Raw genomic sequence first — 21,214 nt, forward strand, 5'->3', positions numbered from 1 at the left:
GGCTTACCAATCATCTGCCTCGTGGCCTCCTTCCTCTGCACTGATTATGGCGGGGAGTCACAATTAATTTTACATTTATCTCCACATTATCTGCTCCAGCAGAGTGCTGCGCTCTCTCACCTTATCTTTGGAGTAGCTGAGCAGTTGCCCCTCGGTCTGCGTGAAGCGAACAGCGGCGACGGGGGCCGCGTGGCCGCTGAGGGCGCACACGGCCTCAGACGTCACGTACGGGTTCCACAGCAAGACCTGGTGGTCCACACCTGCCGTGGCTGCAGCCAATCACAGCGTGTCAGTTCAGAGCTGCCGTTAATTACAGGAAATCACAGCGCCTCTCAGGAACAAGCTGCTCAATGAGGCGTCTGATGCTTTTGACGAAGGACTGTAAACACGACGAAATCAGGTTTGTCATTTAATCAAGCGCTACGGCTCAGTATGTATAAAGTGCATCTTCTCCTCACTTTTTTTTTTTTAATTCAAAGAAAAAGCCTGAAGACAGTTTGTGTCATATCCTCTTGGGACCTGTGCTCAAAAGAGTTATTCAAGTTTATTTAGTTTTTAATTTAAAGTTTATCTTGGCACCCAGTATTTGAGTATACCCCTAAACAGAAATAAGAAGAGTAGTTAAAAAAAAAAAAACACGAAAAATTGCTAGTGCATAGCAAAAAATTATGAATTTTAATCAAAAAAAGGTAGCTGCGTGATCGTTAAGTGGATATCACTCTCACAGCATGAAGTTCAGGTTCGGATTGTGGATGTTCTTTCCTCACACGGTTCAGATGCATGTCTGAGGCTTATCGGTGACTCTGTTGTGAATGTGAGCGACTGTCTGTCTCTGTGTGTTTGTCCTGACTTGTTCCGTCCCAAACCTCTCTCCCTGTCGTCGTTTTAAAATGCTTCATGAATAAACATGGATAAATTTCACAAGATCAGATCAAAGCACAGAGATTTTCTCTGAAGTGAAGGAATATAACAGTGCCCCACCGATGAGACCGAGCCCAGCATGGTGGTCCATGTCCCACACTCCCATTTTTGTGAAGTAAGAAGTCACTCTGAGGCTCCTGCTTTCTTTTTCCTTCCAGCCAATCACCATGCTGCTCTGTGGCCTGGTGCTGCAGGACACCAGGGCCTCCAGCGAGCCCAGGTAGCGCACTGCAGAAACAAGACAGAGGCACACAATGAAAGCAAATTAGATGTGACACATTGCAATTAGTTTACCACATCCAGAGAGGAGTGAGTAAGACTGGGAGAAGAACAAGCCCGCTGACGACGGAGCCAATTTGAATGTGGATGGGAAGAACACGGCATACAAACAGACTATTAAGTATGCAATTAACGGGACAATTAAATTAAATTTCTGTCTGCGGTTTATGTACTTAACCGTAAATCTCTGTTTTGGCATCAGGAGCTCGTGAGACTGCAACAAAGCTGAACAAATCAGGATGTAGAGCTCAGAAAGCACATTTGATGAGATTATATTTCACAACAGCAGCTGACTTGTAGTTTTGTTTGGGTTTGGTTTTTTTTTTTTTTTTTTCTTGGTAAGCATCTCAGGAAAACCTCATGTCTGGGAGAAATATTTGATTTAAGGGAGCTGATTGAGTTTTTAATTGAAATAATAATTAGACAAAATAGGCTACATAGCTCGGCGCTGAAATACGCTGAAAACACACACACACACACACACACACACACACACACACACACACACACACACACAGAGAAAATGTTCATATCTAATAATGTCAAGAAAAATGTGGTAAAAAGCAGTTTCATGAGAATAAATAAGAAAGCGGTCCAGGTGTGTAGCAGTGATGTTCCTGGCACCACCTGAAAGTCCGACATATTTACAGTGGAATAATAATGAATATTTGACAAAGACACACTGTTTTGGGAATTTCTGTTCTTCCTTCTTCTGTGACACTTTATTTAACCGAGAGTTACGGGGAACCAGTCCGACAGTGGCCAAGGTAAGGTGTACACCCACCACTTTGCTTATTTACACGAAAGAAACAAGCATTAAATTCAGGTTTAAAAAAAAGCATTTATTCAAATGCTTCTCCTGAAGTGATGCTAAGTTTAATTGTTTATTGCTTAAGGAGATCTTTTCCCAAACACAACCAAAATCAAAAGTACTTCCTGTTGAGGGGCTGAGCTCGACAGTCGAGGGCCGCTCTGGCTGTGTATTAGTAAACCAAACCATTTTCACAGCCAGGCTCAGTGCCACAAAGAATTAGCTTGGCGTGATTTGCTCAGCGGTATTACAGAAACGTAATGGATCTTGCATCACCATCTATCTCAATTAACGCTTCGATTGAGAAAAGCTAAAGCGGATGCCACGTGTCTCCAGATGAAGCCGCTTAATTTCCAGAGGCTGCACAAATAACGGCCGGTCGCGAGATGCCATGTGACAGTCCCGGGTCAGAGATCGGCCATGAAGCTGGTGCAAATAATTACATCTGATTGGACTTCATACAGCACATCTTTTCTTCCACTCCACGAATTAAAAGATAAGATTATTTGCAGACGGTGTCGCATGACTCATTATTGATTCGAGTGGCCTTGTCTTGATCACTGACACGCACAAATCAAGCAGACTCCTGCTGCGGAGTTACGGCCATAAACTAGCAGCCTGCATGAAAGCACATTTCTTTCTTTTTTCATGTGTTGTTTTTGCACATTTAAGAGATATTATGCCCCCACTTATTGTTGTTTCTTTCCATTTCCGTAGATCACAAAATAATGATATGTTAATGTCTTTCTCCTTGACAAACATGCATCCCTGCGCCTCGCCACTCTTATCCTTATGGGTCTGTGTCCGTTTCCCAATTTCCTCCTAATTTCCTCTCAGTTTCCCCTCTGTGTTCCACCACCCTCTCCCCCTCTCTGGTGGCCCGTGAGCTGGAAGGTTTGGAGGTCTGGATAACCAGCCGTGTCTAATGGTACACAGCCCACTCGTACTGCAGGGTGGGAAACTTCAAAAGAACAGTAGCAGCACCCCAGAGGTATGCAAACGCTCACACAAACTCTCAGAGGCTCCCTCCTTTCCTCTCTCTCACACTCTGAAAGCACGGCACACGCGCCGCCTTGTGCGCACACACACACACACACTGCCTGTAAAATTTCAATTACTCAACGCTTCTAATGTTTTGTCACCCTCACCTCTGTTTCCCCCCTTTTTTGTTGTCCCTTTGTTTTCCCATTTGTTGTCCTTGCTTGTGTGTACTTTATTCTGCTCTTCATCAGCCGAGCTGGTCTCAGAGCGTTGAAACATTACCTAAACAGCCCAATAAACACTGTCCCGAATGATGCAATCCAGACAAAACTAAGCGACCTCTTTTAAAAAAAGAAAAAACCCCCGTGCTGAGCTGAAGTGGGGAGTCCCTGGGGGCCGTACCTCGAACCCGTGACTTCATGCCAATAGTCTGGCTCAGAGGTGGAAGAATCAGGGATCGATGTACGTGCTACAAAGCCTGTGCGCTTGCATCCATGAACAACATCTGCTTGAACATTTCTATGGTGTTGCATTAGTTGTTACTGTAGTGATTGCTTTAAAAAAAAAAAAGAAAAAAAAAGGGAGAAGCAAGCCTGGTATCTTTCCTCCCCAGTGTCAAGGTGAGCAGGTGCATGTGTTCACATTAGGTGGCCCTGACACCCGGAGTGTGTTCGCTTTGTTGTCTGCTCCTGCGTCATCCCAGCCAGTGATTTAGTATTCTTGCTTTCGTCCTGTCTGGCTAATGAAAGCTATTTTTTGACCCGGGGCCTCAGGTGAACGTGGTTTCATTCAGAGATGAGAAAAAGCGACGTTTCGGCTCCCATTTGGCAACATGAAACTCCAGCGATTTCAAATGACAGCAATCAGAGCAGTCTGGCTCTTCAGTTTCCGGTTATCTTTTTGAAAGACATCTACTGCTGTATGGCTCTGTCTGCCTCCTCATTCATTTGTGTACAATACCAAATAATAGATGTGTAAACAGAGAAGTACGTTCTGGGACGAGATTACAAAATGACACTGGCAAAGCATGCATTTGTTCAACAACTTCAGAATATTCTCACAAAGAGGCTGAAAGAGACTTTTAAATCTTTGTCTGGCACTTTGTGGAGACCTGAATCCCAATTAGGAGGAGAACAAACACGTCTCTGTGTATTAACAACATTAAGAGGTTAAACAGCATGATGGCTAAGGTTAATTTTAAGCATGTAAGCCCATGAAATGATTCCAGCTTCATTGTTTCTGAGCAGAAGTGTGTTTTCTACCTTTCCTAACCCAGGCAGGTGCGTGAGCTTGGTGCGTCACGGTGTAGCAGGAGTGATGCCTCCCTTTGACCAGGTCGTCCCACAGGACAATGTCGGCGGAGTCGGAGTCCGTCCTCCGACCGAGTCTCTTGAACAGAGAGATCTGGGCTGAGGTGAAATGCAAAGCATTGACCTGGGAGAAGGCATAAACACCCACACTGAGTCCCGGAGCGATAGACCGCTGAGCACAAACAGATAATGCAGAAAAATGAGGGCACTTCACAACGTTCAGCCTCCCACCGTCTGCTTTCGCCTCTCTCTGCTCTGCTTATGAATGTATTACCTGTCCTCCAATGTCACCGATGGCGAGGACAGCGTGGTCAGGCCGAGACGCATCCACCCAGTAGTCTAGACACCAGGGAGTGAACTTCAAGCCCTGGACACAAAACGAGCAGTCTGTGCATGTTTACTGACACATATATAGGTTGTAGGCTATACTGTACTCTATTGTTTGGTACTCACTTCATATTAATACTAAAAGGATAAAGGCTCATTTAACAGGAAAATCCAAACCGCCACATAATACGTATTGTTATAAACTGTTATTCTTTCCAGAGGATTAAATATCATTGCTCACGGCCAGTCAATTAGTCTGGAATAGGGCCAGTTCATGATAGTATTGCAAATGAGGGGCTTCAGAAACGTGGACCGAAGTGTGGCTGATCGAATTAAATGCTATTTATACAGTTCAGTGGGAAAACAGAGTGGCATCTTAAGAGTTTTACTTTCTAATGATAAAATATGCAAATGACATTAATAAAGCGGTGTATTATACTATGATGACACACATAAGGCCTTTCTACTGACATCTTTGCAGAGAATAACCAAACTTCTTGTGTCTTTTTCAGGTCAAACTAAAAGCCAGGTCGTTTATATAGATATTCATTCCTTTTTTAAGCACTAATTCCACTCAAAGTGTAAGCCTAAATAACCTCAGAGGCCAAATGAAACCCCTGCTTGGACTGTTACCTGGAGTTTATACTTGCAGCTGAAGTCCTGATTAGAGAGTATGTCATAAAAACACACCTCTTTACTTGTGAAAGACACAGCTATCTGCGAATGAAGACAAAACACGTTACACACGGATTTAACATTTTCCCAGACTTACAATAATCATTGCATCGCTGAAAAATCATGTTATCCAATTCAATTATGTATGTCACCCATTAATCTTTAGATTAAAGACATACTAATTGCAAGTAGTGATCAATAATTGATCAAAACATGAATATTTACTTTCTGAACTTTATGCAACAACTTCAACGCAATTAACCAAAACCACTGATCAATAATTCATGAAAGGGGTGAAATACTTGTTTACCTCTGTGCCTTACAATATCTGCCCCAATAACTTGAGATTGTTTATCAATAATTCATCTACATTTACATTTCAATGGGCAATAATTCTTGGAGGAACCAGAACATGACCCCCATAACCAGACGCGCTGCCAGCTATCTTAATTGGGCTGCTTTCATTGTTGTTACGCAACGTTTGGAAAGAGATGCGACGAGATGACCTTGTGTAGGTTGTGCAGCAGCGCGGCGTCTGTGACCCAGAGGTCTTTGGGTGCGACCGTGCTGTTCTGCAGCCGACGTGTGAGCAGGAGGGACATGTCCCGTCCGTCCCGCAGCCCCACCGTCCCTCCTTTGCTCACAGCGAGGTACTGACCCGAGCCGCGCTGGTACAGCACCTGGGAGACCAGAAGACATCGCAGAACGTCATTAAAGTCAGGCCCAGAAGCCGATCTGGCAACGGAACAGAAGAGTTCAACCTTCAGAACAGCGTCGACGCTGGGAAGCAGTTTGAGGAAACCAGAAAGTTAATTAGGAAAATTGATGCTTCAGATCTCAAAATAAAACTTTAAGTGTTTAGATTGTCTTGTATTTCTTGTTCTATGCTGGATATCGTATCGCCATAAATCGACAGGAGGATAAGTTCATTAAACGCAAGTTCCTCCTTAAATCATCGTCTTGCTGGGTGCAAGTGAATAAAACTGAGCAGGTCACAATCTGAGCTGGAGCCAATAAAACAGTATCAGATTAATGAATTGCAGGTTTTTACTGGCTGATATACAACAACAAAAACTGAGAGCTGCAAATTTAAAAGGCAACAACTGACGGAACCTGATTAATAAGAGACACTGCATAACTTTAATGAACAAAAAGATTCATTAACACTGGATAAAGGGCCAGGGTTTAGTTATCACAACATTTTAAATACTTCCAATTGTCGTTTTGATCAGTTTGTATAATCTCTTTCATCAGGGAGCCAGGAAATACAAGCAGACAGTTGAAGAGGAAAGGAAACTTGTTTTATTTCATAAGGTTGTAGTGAGTTGATGTAGTATCCTATCTGTTTTGAAATAACTCTTGAAGAAGATATAAGTCAGTGTAAATATTAAAAACCAATACAGTAACTGAGTTTTTTTTTTCAAAGATGCATTTTTAGAGCTCAGCAAAAAAAAAAAAAAAAAAAATTCAATGGAATTTAATTAATTTAGGTTGTTTTTTTTTTAAATAAATGTAACTGTATCTGAATAGCGATCATATTCTGAGAGCGCTGTTATGAATATGTTCCTTTTGTGATGCCAAACTCTCCTCCTTAGGTTTGGCCTGACAGCGGGCTGCTGCAGAGCCTGAACGGAGAATTAAAGTTGTTTACTGTAAACCAAAAAATCCATAGAAGTCATAGTCATGAGCTAATTCTATTGCAAACTGCCACTCTGTGCAGCCACTTTCATCTCTGTGAAATCTTTGCTGCCGTCACAGAAAACATTGATTAGGAAGCTTTTTTTCCCACATTTTCTATTTCACACTTTACTGAGTTTGGGCGAAGAAAATAGAGTTTCTGAATGACAATAGTCCGCCAGGCTCTTTAAGACTGATCTAAGCAAAAAGGGTCAAGACCTTCCAGCCATTTGGAAAACAACTGACGCCACAGTCTGACGTTTTGACAACCTCAGGATTGAAAGATTAAAGTGGCGAGCCTTCACTTTATCCACAGCAGTAGGCACTTTATACTTGCTGCCTCATTTACATATTAATTGATAGATGTTAAAGGAGTCCAGAGCCATTTATCTCAAAAGAGGTGTGCCATTTTGATGAGCAAGACCCTAATACTTTTGAACGTTTCCTCGCAATGTTTAATAATGTGGAATTTCTCCCAGTCAGCAGAGCTCTGGATTCTCTGTCAATGTCAAAATGTTTTTCAGATAACATGCCACGGTGGGTCATCCACATGTTGGGATGCTCGCAAACACACTCCTCTGTTCATTAATCTCCAAGAGGCCGGCGACCTTGTACCTTCTGGACGGGGTCTCGGTGTGGGCAGGTCAGCGTCCGAGGCGGCTTCCAGCGAGGTTTGTTAATGGCTCTGCCGTTTTTGACTTTTTCGGACAGCTCCAGCAGCAGGAAGGAGCAGAGCCCCGGCCAATCGATGCGTCCCTCTTCCTTCACGGCATCGCCGTCCAAAAAGAGGCCGCGGTGCTCCTGGGTGACCACCACGCCGTCAAAAAGGAGGCCGTAATCCTCCATGGACCCACGGTTGACCGATGACCAGGCCAGATTAATGAATTCGGTTCTGGACAAGGATCGAGGTGCTCCCGAGGAGTCCTGTGTCAACGGTCAACAGGATTATGAGACACAGCAGCACACGGGTGGAAACGGCTTTCCAGGGTTTTCGAGATGTGCTGCAGCTTGTTTCTGAAGCATTTAACATTAGATCTAAGGCCACAGTTTTATGTGACGCTGATAATCTCAGAGATATGTGGTGTGATTTGCCACCGTGATTAAAGCTACTTTACCAGCAGGGCAGACAAAGCCCATCAAATAAATCTATTTTAAAGGCCAAGCGGAGCGGAGATGCAGAGTGAAACACAACTGTGAACTCACACTCACACACTCCGTCTCACTTCAAGCTGTATGGATTGGATGTCCAAATTCCAGATGTGTTTCACAATTAAAAATATTACTCTGACCAAAAATAAAACACATTGAATCTCCTCTGCTAATGTAGTGACACTCCTTTCTATAAAGCCTGTAACGGTCACACCTGTTGCACACAGGCTTTTGCACCGTAGATTATCGCTAATATCAGTTTAAAAAAAGCAGATATTAGTTTCATCTCTACTTACTCCTTCTTCTGAGAATTCCTTTACAAAAAAATGCATTATTCATTTGAATCAAAGATGTGGCAAAGTCACAAAATCAAAAAGTGAAAATCAAAGACTCACAAGGAAGAGATTCTGCAACTTTCTGTAGTCCTCGGTGTTCATCCTGCTTTCAAGCTGTGCCACCTCCATCCGCGTTCCCATGGTTACAGCTTAGGCCTGTCAATCAATCACCGCCGCACCAGACGAGGTCAGAGAGGTAAAGCGTCTGTGCCAGGGTGTGCGTAGAAGGCTCACAGTCAAATAATAGATCTCCCGCACTTCCAAGTGTTATGGGAGGAAAGGAGATGTCCCCAGCCGGAGTAATCCCCCGGTAACCGTCTGTATCTATTTCACAGCTTGGTGCCGTGTCATCCAAATCATAGCGCAGGGTCACAGCGGCGGACACATTTTGTTGTTGTTGCTGATATTGGCTCTTTTCACTCCAGCCAAACATGAATAATGTGCAAGCGTCTGATTTAAAAAAGAAATGTCCTTGACTTGACAGCTGTCAAAGGTTGAATGAGCAGATCCCCCCAAAAAATGGAGAAAATGTTGAATAAAATGAAGTGGGACGCACATTGCAAACATCAATTACAAGAAGAACAAAAGGTAAAATTTGTTATTTTGGCTGTCATTAAGAGCACATTTCAAATGTGAGAGACAAATCTGAGATGGAAAGACTTTTCATTTTTCTTTTTTTTTTTAATATTCCGTAAAACACTAAAAAGGTCGGAGGAGGACAACAAATGCTCCCAGTTTCATTTTTAGCATCGCATAAACATTTATGAGACAATTTCATTGGTTGTTGCATCAAACTGAACAAAGATTTAGATGACACTGTGTGTAATGAAAGCAAAAATCAATACTTTGCTTCAGCTATTACCTTGTTTATATATCAGCAGTTAACTGCAGCGCGATCTTGATATGATCGCTCACTACCTTTTATTTACATCTCTGACAAGTACACAGGAACAGATGTCTTTGTGGAATTGTAACAAAGAAAAAGACCAGCGAAGCTCCTGGGATGATTTGTTCATGTTTTGTTTATGGGTGTGATAACTTCTAATCAACCACATCCGGGCCCGTTTTCTTACAAGCTGCTGGCATGTGGCTGCACGGACAGAAAGGAGCCCTTCACCAAGTACGCTCCGCATTGTTGATGCCAGAGGGCAGAGGGCAGAGCAGGCCCAGACTGGGGGAAGACGACCAGACGACGGTCGCAGCTCAATACTTGTTGGATTACAACCATCGCAGATTGTTTGGCTTTGAGGGTTCAGCAGCACAAAACCACACCAGGTCCCGTTGTTTAGCAAGTCAGAACTAAAGCTAAAGACAACAAAAACATTGGATAATAGATGATTGGGGGAGATGTTGCCAGCTGTGGTGAGTCCCAATTTCTGCTGCTTCATTTTGAATTATGTTGGCATCACTTTAGACATGAAAGAATAAATCTGTTCTGCTTTGTATCAACAGCACAGACTGTTGCTGCCTGTGCTGCAGCAGCTTCTTGACCACAGTGAGCGTCCTTAAAAGGCTATAATGTTCCAGATGTTATTGCTGAACATGTTACCAAGCTCCAGAAACCTCAAACAGTTTTCGAGAACATGCATGAGAACGAACTGGAATCCTGTGTGAATGCTCAGTCAACAAATGTGCAGTTACAGTGATGTTATCACATGGATCAAAATCTCAGATGAATGTTTTCAGCACCTTCGATCAATGCCAGCAGGTTTAAAGGCAAAAGTGAATCCATCAAAGGTTGTAGGAGTGAAATGAATTTGATGCTGTGACTTGCAAGTATGAATCTTGCAGTATATATTATTCAGTACAACCCAATTGCATTTCCTTCTGGAAGGCCACTCTAGTTCCAGACAATTCGAGAAAATGTCACTGCAATGTTTTTATCCGATACTTATTGGAGTGGCAGTCAGGAAAAGTAAAAAAAAAACAAACAAGAAAAACATCCCCGCCTCAGGCTGTAAGTGAACAATGACAGGCTCTTGGTCTGTAAGAGCATTCACACACTTCACTCAAGTACATTTTTAATCATAAAGGTCAAACACACCGCTCCTCGCTTAATAACAAATTCAAACTTACCAAGACAGCCAATTTCAACCTTTCAGTCCACAGTGGGCGCCCACAGTACACTGTCCAGGACTCCCCGTGCTCTCAGGTGTTCAAACACCATTTTTAAATCGGTGACATTTCAAACAAAATCTCCAGCCTGGGGTTGGTCCGTCTTGGCCTTGACTGGGTCTCTCGCCCGGAGGAGATGCGGCCGATTCCGGCTCGAGCGGCTGTGTCCGGGGGTTTGTCTCGGCCAGCGATGTCTGAGAGGCAATCAGCGTTAACAACCCCGGCTGCAGCACACACACACCCACCGAGAGTTAACTAACTGCCCCCAGTAGCCCAAGCAGTGGCAGAAGCCACACACACACACACACACACACACTTCGTTTCTTTTATTATCCTCACTCTTAAAGACTCAGACTAAGTTTCCTGGCAACCACATAGTCAAAAAGAGTTGTGTTTGTGAGTCAAGGCTCTATTGTCTGCATGCACCAGTGTGTGTGTGTGTGTGTGTGTGTTACATCTATTCACAGATTAAGCCCAGAAGAAAACACAGCATGTGTGAGTTACAACAGCTCACCCTGAACAATTTGCCCGTACACCATGGCTACAGCAACACAATTCACATTAGTATTCTACTGCCACTCATAAAAGAGTTCCAGCACCAACAACAACTGAAAACGTCAGAGCTTTACAGGAATCTTTAAATTCCTTTGAGAGGTCATCTTGTAGTTGTGCTCACAGCAACACACCCCAAACTGTTAAGGATTGCCCACATGGGTGACACAAACCTCCAAAAGTGTAAGTCGAGCGTCGATGTTATCGCTGCCCTTCCTCCCTGCTGCTTCAGCGCCCATGACCAATCCCTATATGGGAATTAATGGTCTGGAATAAGTTGAATTAGCTGATTACAGCGGTCGTCAACAGTGACAGGATGGGAAAATTAGGTCTCAGCAATTTCAATAATAAAGCTTTAAAAAATTAACACTATCACAATTGGATTACAGTGGTGCATGTAGGAGCCAGTACAGAGCCCAAAATAGCCCTCCATAAATCCACCGTGGAAAATCTACCATTATACAGGGAGAAGAATAAAGTTGCTGGAATGAGGAAAGGGGGAAGAAATTGGTACAGATCTTAGCACTGGAAGTGCAGTCGAAGAAAAAGAGAATGCAAGGGCAGCCGAACGGGAACAGAGCACTCTCCAACAACAATCCAAATCTGAAACCAGACCCGCCTCTTGAAATCTTTCAGAGCTCTTTAATTCGTAATAAATAGGAAAGTTTATTCACTTTTCATGCCTCGTTTCCAAAGAATTGCAGGTCCTGTTCTTTTATTTACACTTGGATGAAAATGTCAATGCAAACAATGTTGGGGAAAATACAATCAAAGAGTGAGAATGAGAAACAGAAGCGGTAATGGTACATTCATTATCAAATGCATTTTTGTAAACACCTCACATTTTGAGTAGTAATGACAATTTTTCAACTCATTTCAGTGAAGTCTGAATTGCAGATTAGTAGTACAAGCAGTATTGGCATGCTTGACATTGTAATGAAGAACTTTAATTTTTACAGCAACTTTCTTTGTCTGAACCTGGAAGCCAGCTTGTTTTAAGACAGTAGAATGTCTGAATCAAAAATGTCACATACTCCCTGTCTGTCAAATTGCTGCGTAAACTAAAAGATAAGCTACATTTTTCAATGCCGATGGTCTTAAATAATAAGCTACTCATGGATTTCTGGAAACTTTTGAATGCAAAGACGGCGGCATGTCAAAAATCTTAAAGCAAAAACGTTTAAAGACAATTTCAAAGACAAGGATCGTCTTAAAAGTCGTGGTGACACTGACCTGATATTGTTTGAGGTTGAGACAACATAAATAGACAATAAACACTCCCCATCTGTCTCCAAAGCAGTGCTTTACACCGCCTTAGATTTGACTGCAATGTGTTTTGGTTAAATAATCATGAGCTTGAGTGAGCAGGGAAAAAATAAGAAAAGCTGCACATGTCTGCAGTTCCTCTGTCCAGCTTTCTCAGCAATGATTTATTTATTGTCAAACTAAGTAATTGGAGAATTTTCACTGCAGAGAAAATGCAAGACATCTAAAGACAACCCTCCACTTGTTTTGCATTATTATTGATGTTTAAAACACCGTTGATCGAGTCCAAATGACAAGAAAACAACTCCCACGACTGCAACTTTACAAGACTGTTGCAATTACCAAACTTTTAAGTTCATGGGAAATAATCACAATTTTATTTTTTATTTTTTTCTCAACCAAAAGACTGAAGAGGGAAATATATGAAAGAATGAAGAAATATCGACTTCGGAATCTGATAAAAGGAAAACATAAAAGAGAGTTAAAAATCCCTGGCAATTACTGTCAACCTGACTTGCTTTGAAACTGGAGCTACCTGATCTTTTCTCAAAGCCACAGAATTATAAATTATACAGCCCAAAATAATAAAACGTCTTTACAAATTAGAAAGCCTCGCATCGTGTATTCTCTAATTGAAACCTCTCAGCATGTGTGTGTGTATGTGTGTGTGTGCATCTTCTCAGGCAGCTACACCACGGTCTTGAAGGCCTGCTGTATCATGTTGGTTTGGTGGATGAGCTGGTTGGCGCTGACAAACACGTTTATCGCCCTGGAAACAATCGTGGCAGAGACACAAGGACACACGTGTCAATCACGGACCGGAGAAATCCGCGGCAAAAAAAAAAAAAAAAAATGCTGGGATTGATCTCGGAAACACTTTGATCTGGCTGGAATGGAGAATGTCAGGCTTCAGAAAAATACAAGCCAGCGTGAGTCCGCAGGAAATGGGTCAAGGGAATTATTCAGCAATAGGCGGATTTGATCGAAGTGGGCAAGTGATCAAACAACCGCCATCTACATGAAGGCAAGGGTGTGTGTGTGTGTGTGTGTGTGTGTGTGTGTGTGTGTGTGCGCGCGTGCATGTGGCACGTATGACATGAGACACAGATAGGTGAGAAACATGAGGAAAAACAGAATAAACCAGGAATGGTGTCATACTTTCCATCTTTGAAGTAGAATTTGAGAGTGTCGCTGAAGCTCTTGGAGTATTTCACAAACTCTTTCTTCTGCTGTTCCAGAGCCTGACCAATAAATACAGACAGGCTTTCAGCTCCACTTACTTCACAGCTACTGTGTTTGTGTGTCGGCATTTTTTTTTTCATTCTAATGTATCTACTTACCCGTCTGTTCTGATACTGGTATTTCTTGATGGTCGTATTAACCGTATCTAGCAGCTCCTTGATGGCGCTGGCGATGTCTCTGCGGATAGCATGCACAAGCAGGAGCGCATTAAAGAGAGAGAGACTGTATCGCTAAATCTGTCTGTTCTTATTGGGCAGTGCTCCCCTGAAACTGCGGTCCTTTGATCCTGCTCATTGTCTCCCTTTCTCTCAAATCTTCTCGCAAACACACTTTCACCTTCAACTCCGTCTCCCCCTCGCATGCGCTCGAAATCGGCCGTTTCATAACTTTAATTTCTTAGCATTCCCTTTGAATTGATTTTATTTCTAAGCCCTCCGCTGGGTAAGTAACTTAAGCAGTGACTCACTAAGAGTATTGAATTCGATCAAAATAATGGTAAAGTGGGCCAAGAAGATGAAACATCTCTCACTTTCTTTCTAAAGTGTGTGTGAGCATGTGTGTGTGTGCGTGCGTGCGTGCGTGGCAAGGACATAAAACTGCACATACGACCTCAAAATTTTGACTTGATTTCTCACAATTAAAAAAGAAGAAAACTTGAAAAAAAAATACTGATCCAGCTCTGTATTTCCACTCCTCAATTAGAAAACGATATCAAAACTGTAAAACTGGAAGGCTCCTTAAAATAAGTGAATATCCATCCATCTGAGAATGTTTGACACTGTTTAAAGATGCAATATGAACAGGCTTCAGATGACTCCATTATTGACAACAGCTACCGCTTTTCAAAGTCATCGTGAATCCCCAAGATGCAGCTTCAAAAATGTTTCATCAATGCCTCAAGGTACAAACACGAAAACCAAAGTAGCCCACACACCCTCGCTCACTCATCAGGGACGGAGTAACTTGCCCTGAAGACGTCGTCTATTGTGGTCAATACAAACAGAATCACAACAGTGGGAGAATATTGACTTTCTGAAAAATGTCAAAGTGATCATTTGTGCAAAACTGTAAAAGGTGTAATTTGATCCTTTCTCTGGAAATCCTCGTTAACACTGACTGAGTCTCCACTCATATTCCCTATCGGTATCAGTGGGAGGCATTCGATTTCTAAAAAACTGACTCGATCCATAACTGTTGTGAAGCTATTCAAAAGTGGAACTTTAACAAAAAAATGATGTAAATGCTGACTGACCAGCCGAACAAAAAAATAATCCTCTCTCCTTGTACACAATTAAAAAGTAATTGGAGCATACTTATTACAAGCAGTGAATCTTAAGTCATTAATCAGCATTTGTAAAGGTTGGTTAAAAGTCCCCCTTAAGACAATTTGGTCGACACTATATTAAATTAATACAAGAAGTCTGATTGAAACTTTTATGAAGCATTTAACTCGACTTATACTGCGCGCACGGTGGCTCGCGCTCACAGCCACAGCTGTCTTACTTGATGGTTTGCAGCAAGCTCACTCTGTCATTGATCTCATCTGGTATGGTGCTCAGGATGTGTTTCAGAGCTCGGGCCCTCTCGTTCAGCTCCTGGAACTCTGGCTCTCGCCTGTCAATCCTGAAGTCTGTAAACAGAGAGGGAGAGGGAGAGAGAGAGAGAGAGGGAGAGAGAGAGAGGGAGAGAGAGAGCTGCAGACTTCAAACTCCTTGGTGATGAGTGTGTCAACACACATGCAAATAGGTGCAGGGGAACCCAAAATGAAGCAATTAATGACTGTGGCACGTGTGGAGGAACATGCGCATGCATGTGTGTGTGTGTGTGTGTGGGGTGCACACATACAAAAATGAAGGCAGGAGCAAGTACACACACTTTAAAGTGACAGTGCTGACTTTGTTAAGTGAAGGCAGGATTAAGGGAGAACTTGGGATGTGCCATGCAGGAGGTACATTTAAAATTCATCCAAAGTGTGTGTGTGTATGCGTGTGTGTGTGTGTGTGTATGCGTGTGTGAATTCATTACTACCATCAATCACTGTACTCGGCACAAAGAATTCAATTACAGGCAAGAAACAAGGAACATCTGAGAGCAGGAGGAGGAGGAAGAGGAGCTGATTTGTGATGAAACAGCTCCCCCTAGTGGATAATTGAGCTCATGGAATGGTGTTCGGGCATCAGAATCCAAAATGAAATGAGACTGGTAATGATCCAGTCTGCTGAAATGTGTTTAAGCGGCAGTGTGCATATCCAGGCTCTGCTTTCCAGCGAGTAAAAGGCTCCTCTGTTCTGAATCAGTGTTTTTATTGGACTTCTTGTTATTGATCTCATGTGAATCTTGTAATGGAACGCATGATCTCTGAAAGCACGACGACTGAGAAACCTACCTTCAACGTCCTCTGCGGCCATGCGGAGTAGAGACTCGCAATAGTTAATCTTTAGGTTCCTCTTCTCCAGTATTTTCATAATAATGTCCTGAGTCAGACCCGGGTTCCCCTTCTCTGCCTTCACACACACACACACACACAAACACACACATACATAAACATTAGTCTGCACTGTGCAACACTAACAACACTACCACATTTTTATCCAGTTGATTTAAGAAACAAAAAAACAAAACAAAAAAAAAAAATAGTATTAGAAGTGAGATGGAACATGCTTTGTGAAAAGTAAACCGGCCAAAAAAAAAAAAACTTTACCTTCTCAAACGCCGTTCTCAAGGTTTGCGCTGCTGATAAGTTGACTTTCTCCAACTGAAAGTTGTAATACACAGACACACAAAGGTAAACCGGCAGCACAGAGCAAGGCACACATCCAGCTTAGCTGTTATCACAGCACCTCGGGTCTGTCCTCAAACGTAACGCTGCCAGAAGTACACACAAGCCCAGGATCGAACCATATCAAAGAGGGACACTGTGGCGTGGTGAAAGGCAGCGCTGAGTCCCCTTGATCTGTATTATCCCTGTTAACTCCAGGAGAAGTAAAGCCTATTCAGCTCCACCGAGCTGAAATTTGTTATGAGACGTTGCATCACTTGTTCGACTTCAGAGTTGTGTCAGTCAGTTTGCACACGGCAAAATCAGAAAGCTTAAATCGCTGATTTCACATACCGATAATAACACAAATAAAAACACAGCCGACCTTTTAAAACCAGCTGTCGCTCGGATGTCATGTACGGATGATCACAGTTTGCCGTTCACAGTTTATTTGGAGAAGGAGGCAGACGTCTGAAGTGTGTGTTTGTGCTACCAGCTAATTTCACAGGAACAAGCAGGGATGCTAAATTAAGATGCGTCTGTTTTTAGACTTTTAAAGAGTACTTCTTATTTTTACAAAGCTATACACAAATAGCAGCACAATGACAGCACAACATATAGGTTTGTCATGGTCATTACATGACAGGCTAACTGCATTCGTGGTTGATTATTTAGAATCATCCATCTATTACACAGCTTGATCCAACTTCATGATTCTCAACATTAACTTCATGAAGCACTGGAATTAACCATAATGGTTTCCAACCACCTGTCTACATAGGACAAGCTTAATTCCATCTCATTTTCCATCCTTTGACTTTCTATCGGTGCTCCTCATCTCGTCACGTCGTTCCTTCTGCTGTGGTTTAACGGCACAGGTGGGAATTTACAGCCGATAGCTGTTTACCTCGAGCCACTAAATTTCTAATATTCAACTAATGACATTTTGATGAGAAGCAATTCGCACTAACATCATGAATTTAGTTGTGAAACCAAACAGAGGAGATCAGCTGTGAGAGCAATTTGAGACAATTGAAAATTAAAAGGGTGATAACTTGAAAGAGGTGATTTGTTGGATTTGTGGCTTGCTATAATATGGCAATAGAGAAGCACAAAAATTAGATAAAATTGTTGATCAAAATTATTTGTTGAACCCTAATTGTCAGCTAAAATATATGATTGCAGCAGGCCTCATGCAGGCTGATTCTAATTACTAGGCAGTGTTTGAATCCATTCACAACAAGAAAAATGTCATATTACCATGATTATTTCCACATTGTGACAGGCAGTCAGAGGAACATCCTTGAGCTTTGTTTACACTTTAATGCCGCAAGTGGAAAAATAGTATGATCAAGTATTGATGTGAAGGTGCAGTTTGTAATATTATGAGTCATAAGCAAAATAAAAATAATCCTCATGATGGAGAAATAGTGAAGAAGTCAGCTGTTCGATCAGTGTTGTAATATCACATTGTATCACAAGGTGGTGCATTGAGTCGATCTACTCTTCTGAAATCAGTCCAACAAGAGAAGAAGTAGCAGAAATACTTGAAACAGTGGAAGTGACTCACTACTGCCCTCCAGTGCTCACATACAGCTGTGTAACACATAAATGTGTTTTACTAACACTAAAGACATTTAAAGGACAAGCCCTGGGCCTGACTACAGTCACACCAACACGTGACTGCTGGATGAGTCGCATTACTGTAACTCCGTCCTCCGTGTTTCTTGCTTCCTGGTTTCCGTGTAAACCTTTGAACCTAACACAAGAGCCTTTCCATCAATAAATGCACATCATGCCCTCGTCTCCCCGTCATGCAGAATCTTTTAGTGTTTTTAACTGTTCCTTCATTTCTGAAACTGCTTTTCTTACCTCATTAAAGACAGGATGCATGACGGTGTACAGCGCCATCGAGACTACTGAGGCAGCGTCGGCTTCATTCTTCATGTCTTCCATGGTCATCCTTGACCAATCAGTGGCCCTTTGTGCATGTGCTTGTCCACCGACGCCCGTTCCACTGCATTCAATCACTCACACAGAGTGACAGAATGGGACCAGATGAGGACCTGGTGAAGGAAGCAGCACGGCAGGTGAGCAAGCTGAGAGAGATAGATGATAGTAGATAAACCGTTAGAGGTAAGAGGGAAAAAAACAAACCCTGTGCAATATTTACAGCTGGGATAAGTCACACTTAGCTTCCAACTGTTTAAACAGCCCCAGAAAGCTTTATTTGTCAAAGAAGCATCAATTCATTAAGCAAATCTTCATGACAATTGCTCCAGAGCACTCTTTATTTTCTACCAATTGTATGTATCTGATCCTGGGCGCACTACTTCCAAGAAAGCCCTTTAGTCACAGACATGATGGTCCCAAAGCAGCCACAGAGTGTGTGTTTTACTGGTCCTCTGGGTGCAATTGTGACAAATGGGTAAGAGTCACACCTGAAAAAGAAGCAACCTCTCCGAAATTATTGCTGCAATAAAAAAAGAAAAAAAAAAATCAGAGCGATAAAGACTAAGCTTTGGCACAAGGGTTTGCTGTTATTACTGCCCCAGTCTTGTCATAAAGAAACAGCAAACACTCGCTTGTAAAGCAAGAAAGAATTATTCAACATGTTCTCTATGACCGACCTGGAACGTCTTTCAACACACCTCAACGTGACGCCACCAGGATGAGTTCTTCCTCAGCCATTGTTCACTGTGTGGCTGAGTTACAGCCCGACATGACGTCAGCCCGCACTCCACTGATCACACAACTTATTATTCAGAGGGTGGGGACACACACACACACACACACACACATACCAACCCTTTGTTCACTTGTGTGACAAGGCATCAAGCAGTCATCTGTCAGAGAGGACTCTGAAATTTATCATATGATTCTGCCAATGGCTGAAGTTCAAAACAGCAGAAACACAGAAGATCATAAACGAGTCCAAAGTGGCAATCGGTAACTGATTGAGATAAGATTACAGTCCTAAAACAAAGCGGATGAAAGATATGAAATTATACAGAGGGTTGCATAATGGCTTTTACAGTAAATTGTGATGAAGCATTGGAAAATTCAATAAACATGAAGTCATCTTTGTCTTCCAAGGAGTACATTGTGGGAATTCCTTTCAAGTGTTTCAGTGTTGCTTTATCATCCTGAAAGTGTTAAAAACAACCCACTTTTAACTTTGAAAAGCATTCTTTCTTTCTGTCTTGAAACATAAAATTGCATTGAAAAGTGAACTTTGGTGGTTGCACAGTGGTTAACACTCTCATAGCTGGAAGGTTGTGGTTTGAGTCCAGTCCGGGGCCTGCGTGTCCAGATACTCCGGTTTCCTTTCATAGTCTTTTCTAAAAACATGCTTTAAAAGCTAATGCTTGACCCTAAATGATCCAAAAGGATGTGTCTGTGTATATCTGCTTTAGCCCTGGACACTAAACTGTACAGAGCAATATAGAGGATGGAAGACTGAATGGTGCACTTTATGTCTCAAAAATCAATAAACAGAGCTCTTCTCCTATCCAAAATCAAACAAATGCAGTCATTATTGTTTGAAACCACTCATGATCAGACAGGGTGAAGTGACTCTTTAGGTAATTCAAGTGTCAATTATACCAGGTTTTTTTTTTCTTTGTTTTCGTTTTTTTACACCCCATAGCAATCTGCGAAAATTGGAGGAGTTGCCTGCCTAGCTGTGTACATGAGCCATAAAAATACATTAGGGTATAAATAATATATATTTTCCTAGATACAAACCTCGTTTTGACAAACACAATCCTCACAGACAATCATAACAGCATTATACTTGGGTGTGCCTGTAAAAATAGATCCTGGTATTGTGCATGCAGGGTTCATTGGTCTCACTTAATGGCACGCTTAAAAGGAATAAAAAAATAGCTTTATGGAAAGTGAAATACATGCCAGGACAAAGGTCTCAGACTACTTTTTGAGTCATTTGTGTGAACCATTATTATTCTACCCGAATTAAATGGACAATAAAAGCTCGAAAAACCACCACAGCAAATAGCCTGTGTGGCAGACCACCCTCCAGCTGCGTTCAAAGCCATCAGGGCACTTATAGTTCCACAGTGGTGAACCTTGCATCCAAATAGTGTAATTTACACCAAAACCGGTGTAATCTTAGCTAAAAGAGACATTTACGACTCGAACGTCATGGCTTTCGTGAGGTGTTAAATTTCACTTTAATATCTTCACTGCGGTTGCCGTGGAGGTAGCACAGTGTTCCGTTTTCCGACTACTTTAAACACAACATTGCGGTAATTAGCAGGCGAGTGACACCGTCGAGAGGTGATGAATCATACAGTGAAAACAAGTCAATGTTTCACCTTCACTCAGTAATAATACATTCAAGTGGGGAACGGTAACCACGCGGCTCTTACCTGCTGTCAATGAGGGGAAGAAGAGCGGTGCACGGGACGTGGATAACCTTTAAAAGGAGAACAATAAGTTACCTCTGTAGGTAACGAGCTAATGTCAGATTATCAGCTTAAAGCAGGTGAGCGACTCCGCTCTGCCGCACGCATTGTTAGCTTGATTGGCGATAAGCAAAGCAATAAAGCAAAGATGTAGAAAGACACACTCAGACAGATGCCTTCGTTGTTTGCCCCTCTTGTTGTGGTTTGTGCGTTATTCAGGAAGTTTCTGACAGGCAGAACTGTAGCCGGTGTGGGCGGTGTTGTGAGTTTGCTGCTGGCATGGAACCACAGATTGGCTGTAGTTCTTTCCGCGAGTCTCCTCCATGCATAATAACAGCAGCAGCAGCTGCGACGGACTACAAATCCCTGACAGGTGCAGGTGAAACGGT

The 21,214-nt window shown here is 42.4% G+C and overlaps 2 protein-coding genes across 5 annotated transcripts in view; both read right to left on the bottom strand.

Moving 5' to 3' along the window:
* Window positions 1–11,029, bottom strand: part of LOC115400777 (WD repeat-containing protein 49-like) — a 34,150-nt gene extending 23,121 nt beyond the window's left edge. The window contains exons 1-9 of the mRNA XM_030108796.1: window positions 10,542–11,029; window positions 8,526–8,621; window positions 7,597–7,905; window positions 5,811–5,984; window positions 5,263–5,346; window positions 4,577–4,669; window positions 4,255–4,426; window positions 982–1,149; window positions 121–269 (exon numbers count right to left, since the gene is read on the bottom strand). Of these exons, the coding sequence (XP_029964656.1) occupies window positions 121–269; window positions 982–1,149; window positions 4,255–4,426; window positions 4,577–4,669; window positions 5,263–5,346; window positions 5,811–5,984; window positions 7,597–7,905; window positions 8,526–8,606 (1,230 nt within the window). The 5' untranslated portion in view covers window positions 8,607–8,621; window positions 10,542–11,029. The remainder of the gene's footprint in view (window positions 1–120; window positions 270–981; window positions 1,150–4,254; window positions 4,427–4,576; window positions 4,670–5,262; window positions 5,347–5,810; window positions 5,985–7,596; window positions 7,906–8,525; window positions 8,622–10,541) is intronic.
* Window positions 11,030–13,074: 2,045 nt separating this feature from the next.
* Window positions 13,075–21,099, bottom strand: LOC115400293 (programmed cell death protein 10-A-like). 4 transcript variants are annotated; one of them, XM_030108079.1, is made up of 9 exons: window positions 20,990–21,099; window positions 20,790–20,836; window positions 18,271–18,464; window positions 16,342–16,395; window positions 16,027–16,144; window positions 15,144–15,270; window positions 13,739–13,817; window positions 13,557–13,639; window positions 13,075–13,167 (listed from the first exon to the last, which is right to left on the bottom strand). In XM_030108079.1, the coding sequence occupies exons 3-9, from the start codon at window positions 18,358–18,360 to the stop codon at window positions 13,086–13,088; spliced, it is 633 nt and encodes a 210-aa protein (XP_029963939.1). In that variant the 5' UTR covers window positions 18,361–18,464; window positions 20,790–20,836; window positions 20,990–21,099; the 3' UTR covers window positions 13,075–13,085. The 4 variants fall into 4 exon arrangements, with proteins under 4 accessions (XP_029963939.1, XP_029963942.1, XP_029963940.1 ...); XM_030108082.1 differs by having other exon boundaries at window positions 18,271–18,497; window positions 20,990–21,052; XM_030108080.1 differs by lacking the exon at window positions 20,990–21,099 and having other exon boundaries at window positions 20,790–20,980.
* Between the last annotated feature and the right edge of the window lie 115 nt (window positions 21,100–21,214).

The sequence above is a fragment of the Salarias fasciatus genome, chromosome 14 (genome assembly GCF_902148845.1).
Source record: "Salarias fasciatus chromosome 14, fSalaFa1.1, whole genome shotgun sequence".
NCBI classification, from domain to species: domain Eukaryota; kingdom Metazoa; phylum Chordata; class Actinopteri; order Blenniiformes; family Blenniidae; genus Salarias; species Salarias fasciatus.

Coding starts and splice junctions, on each gene's coding strand:
- LOC115400293 (XM_030108079.1), bottom strand. CDS start 18,360: ATGACCATGGAAGACATGAAGAATGAAGCCGACGCTGCCTCAGTAGTC. Junction 16,396..18,270: donor TGCATCCTGTCTTTAATGAG/GTAAGAAAAGCA, acceptor TACAACTTTCAG/TTGGAGAAAGTCAACTTATC. Junction 13,818..15,143: donor AGCTTGCTGCAAACCATCAA/GTAAGACAGCTG, acceptor TGCTATCCGCAG/AGACATCGCCAGCGCCATCA.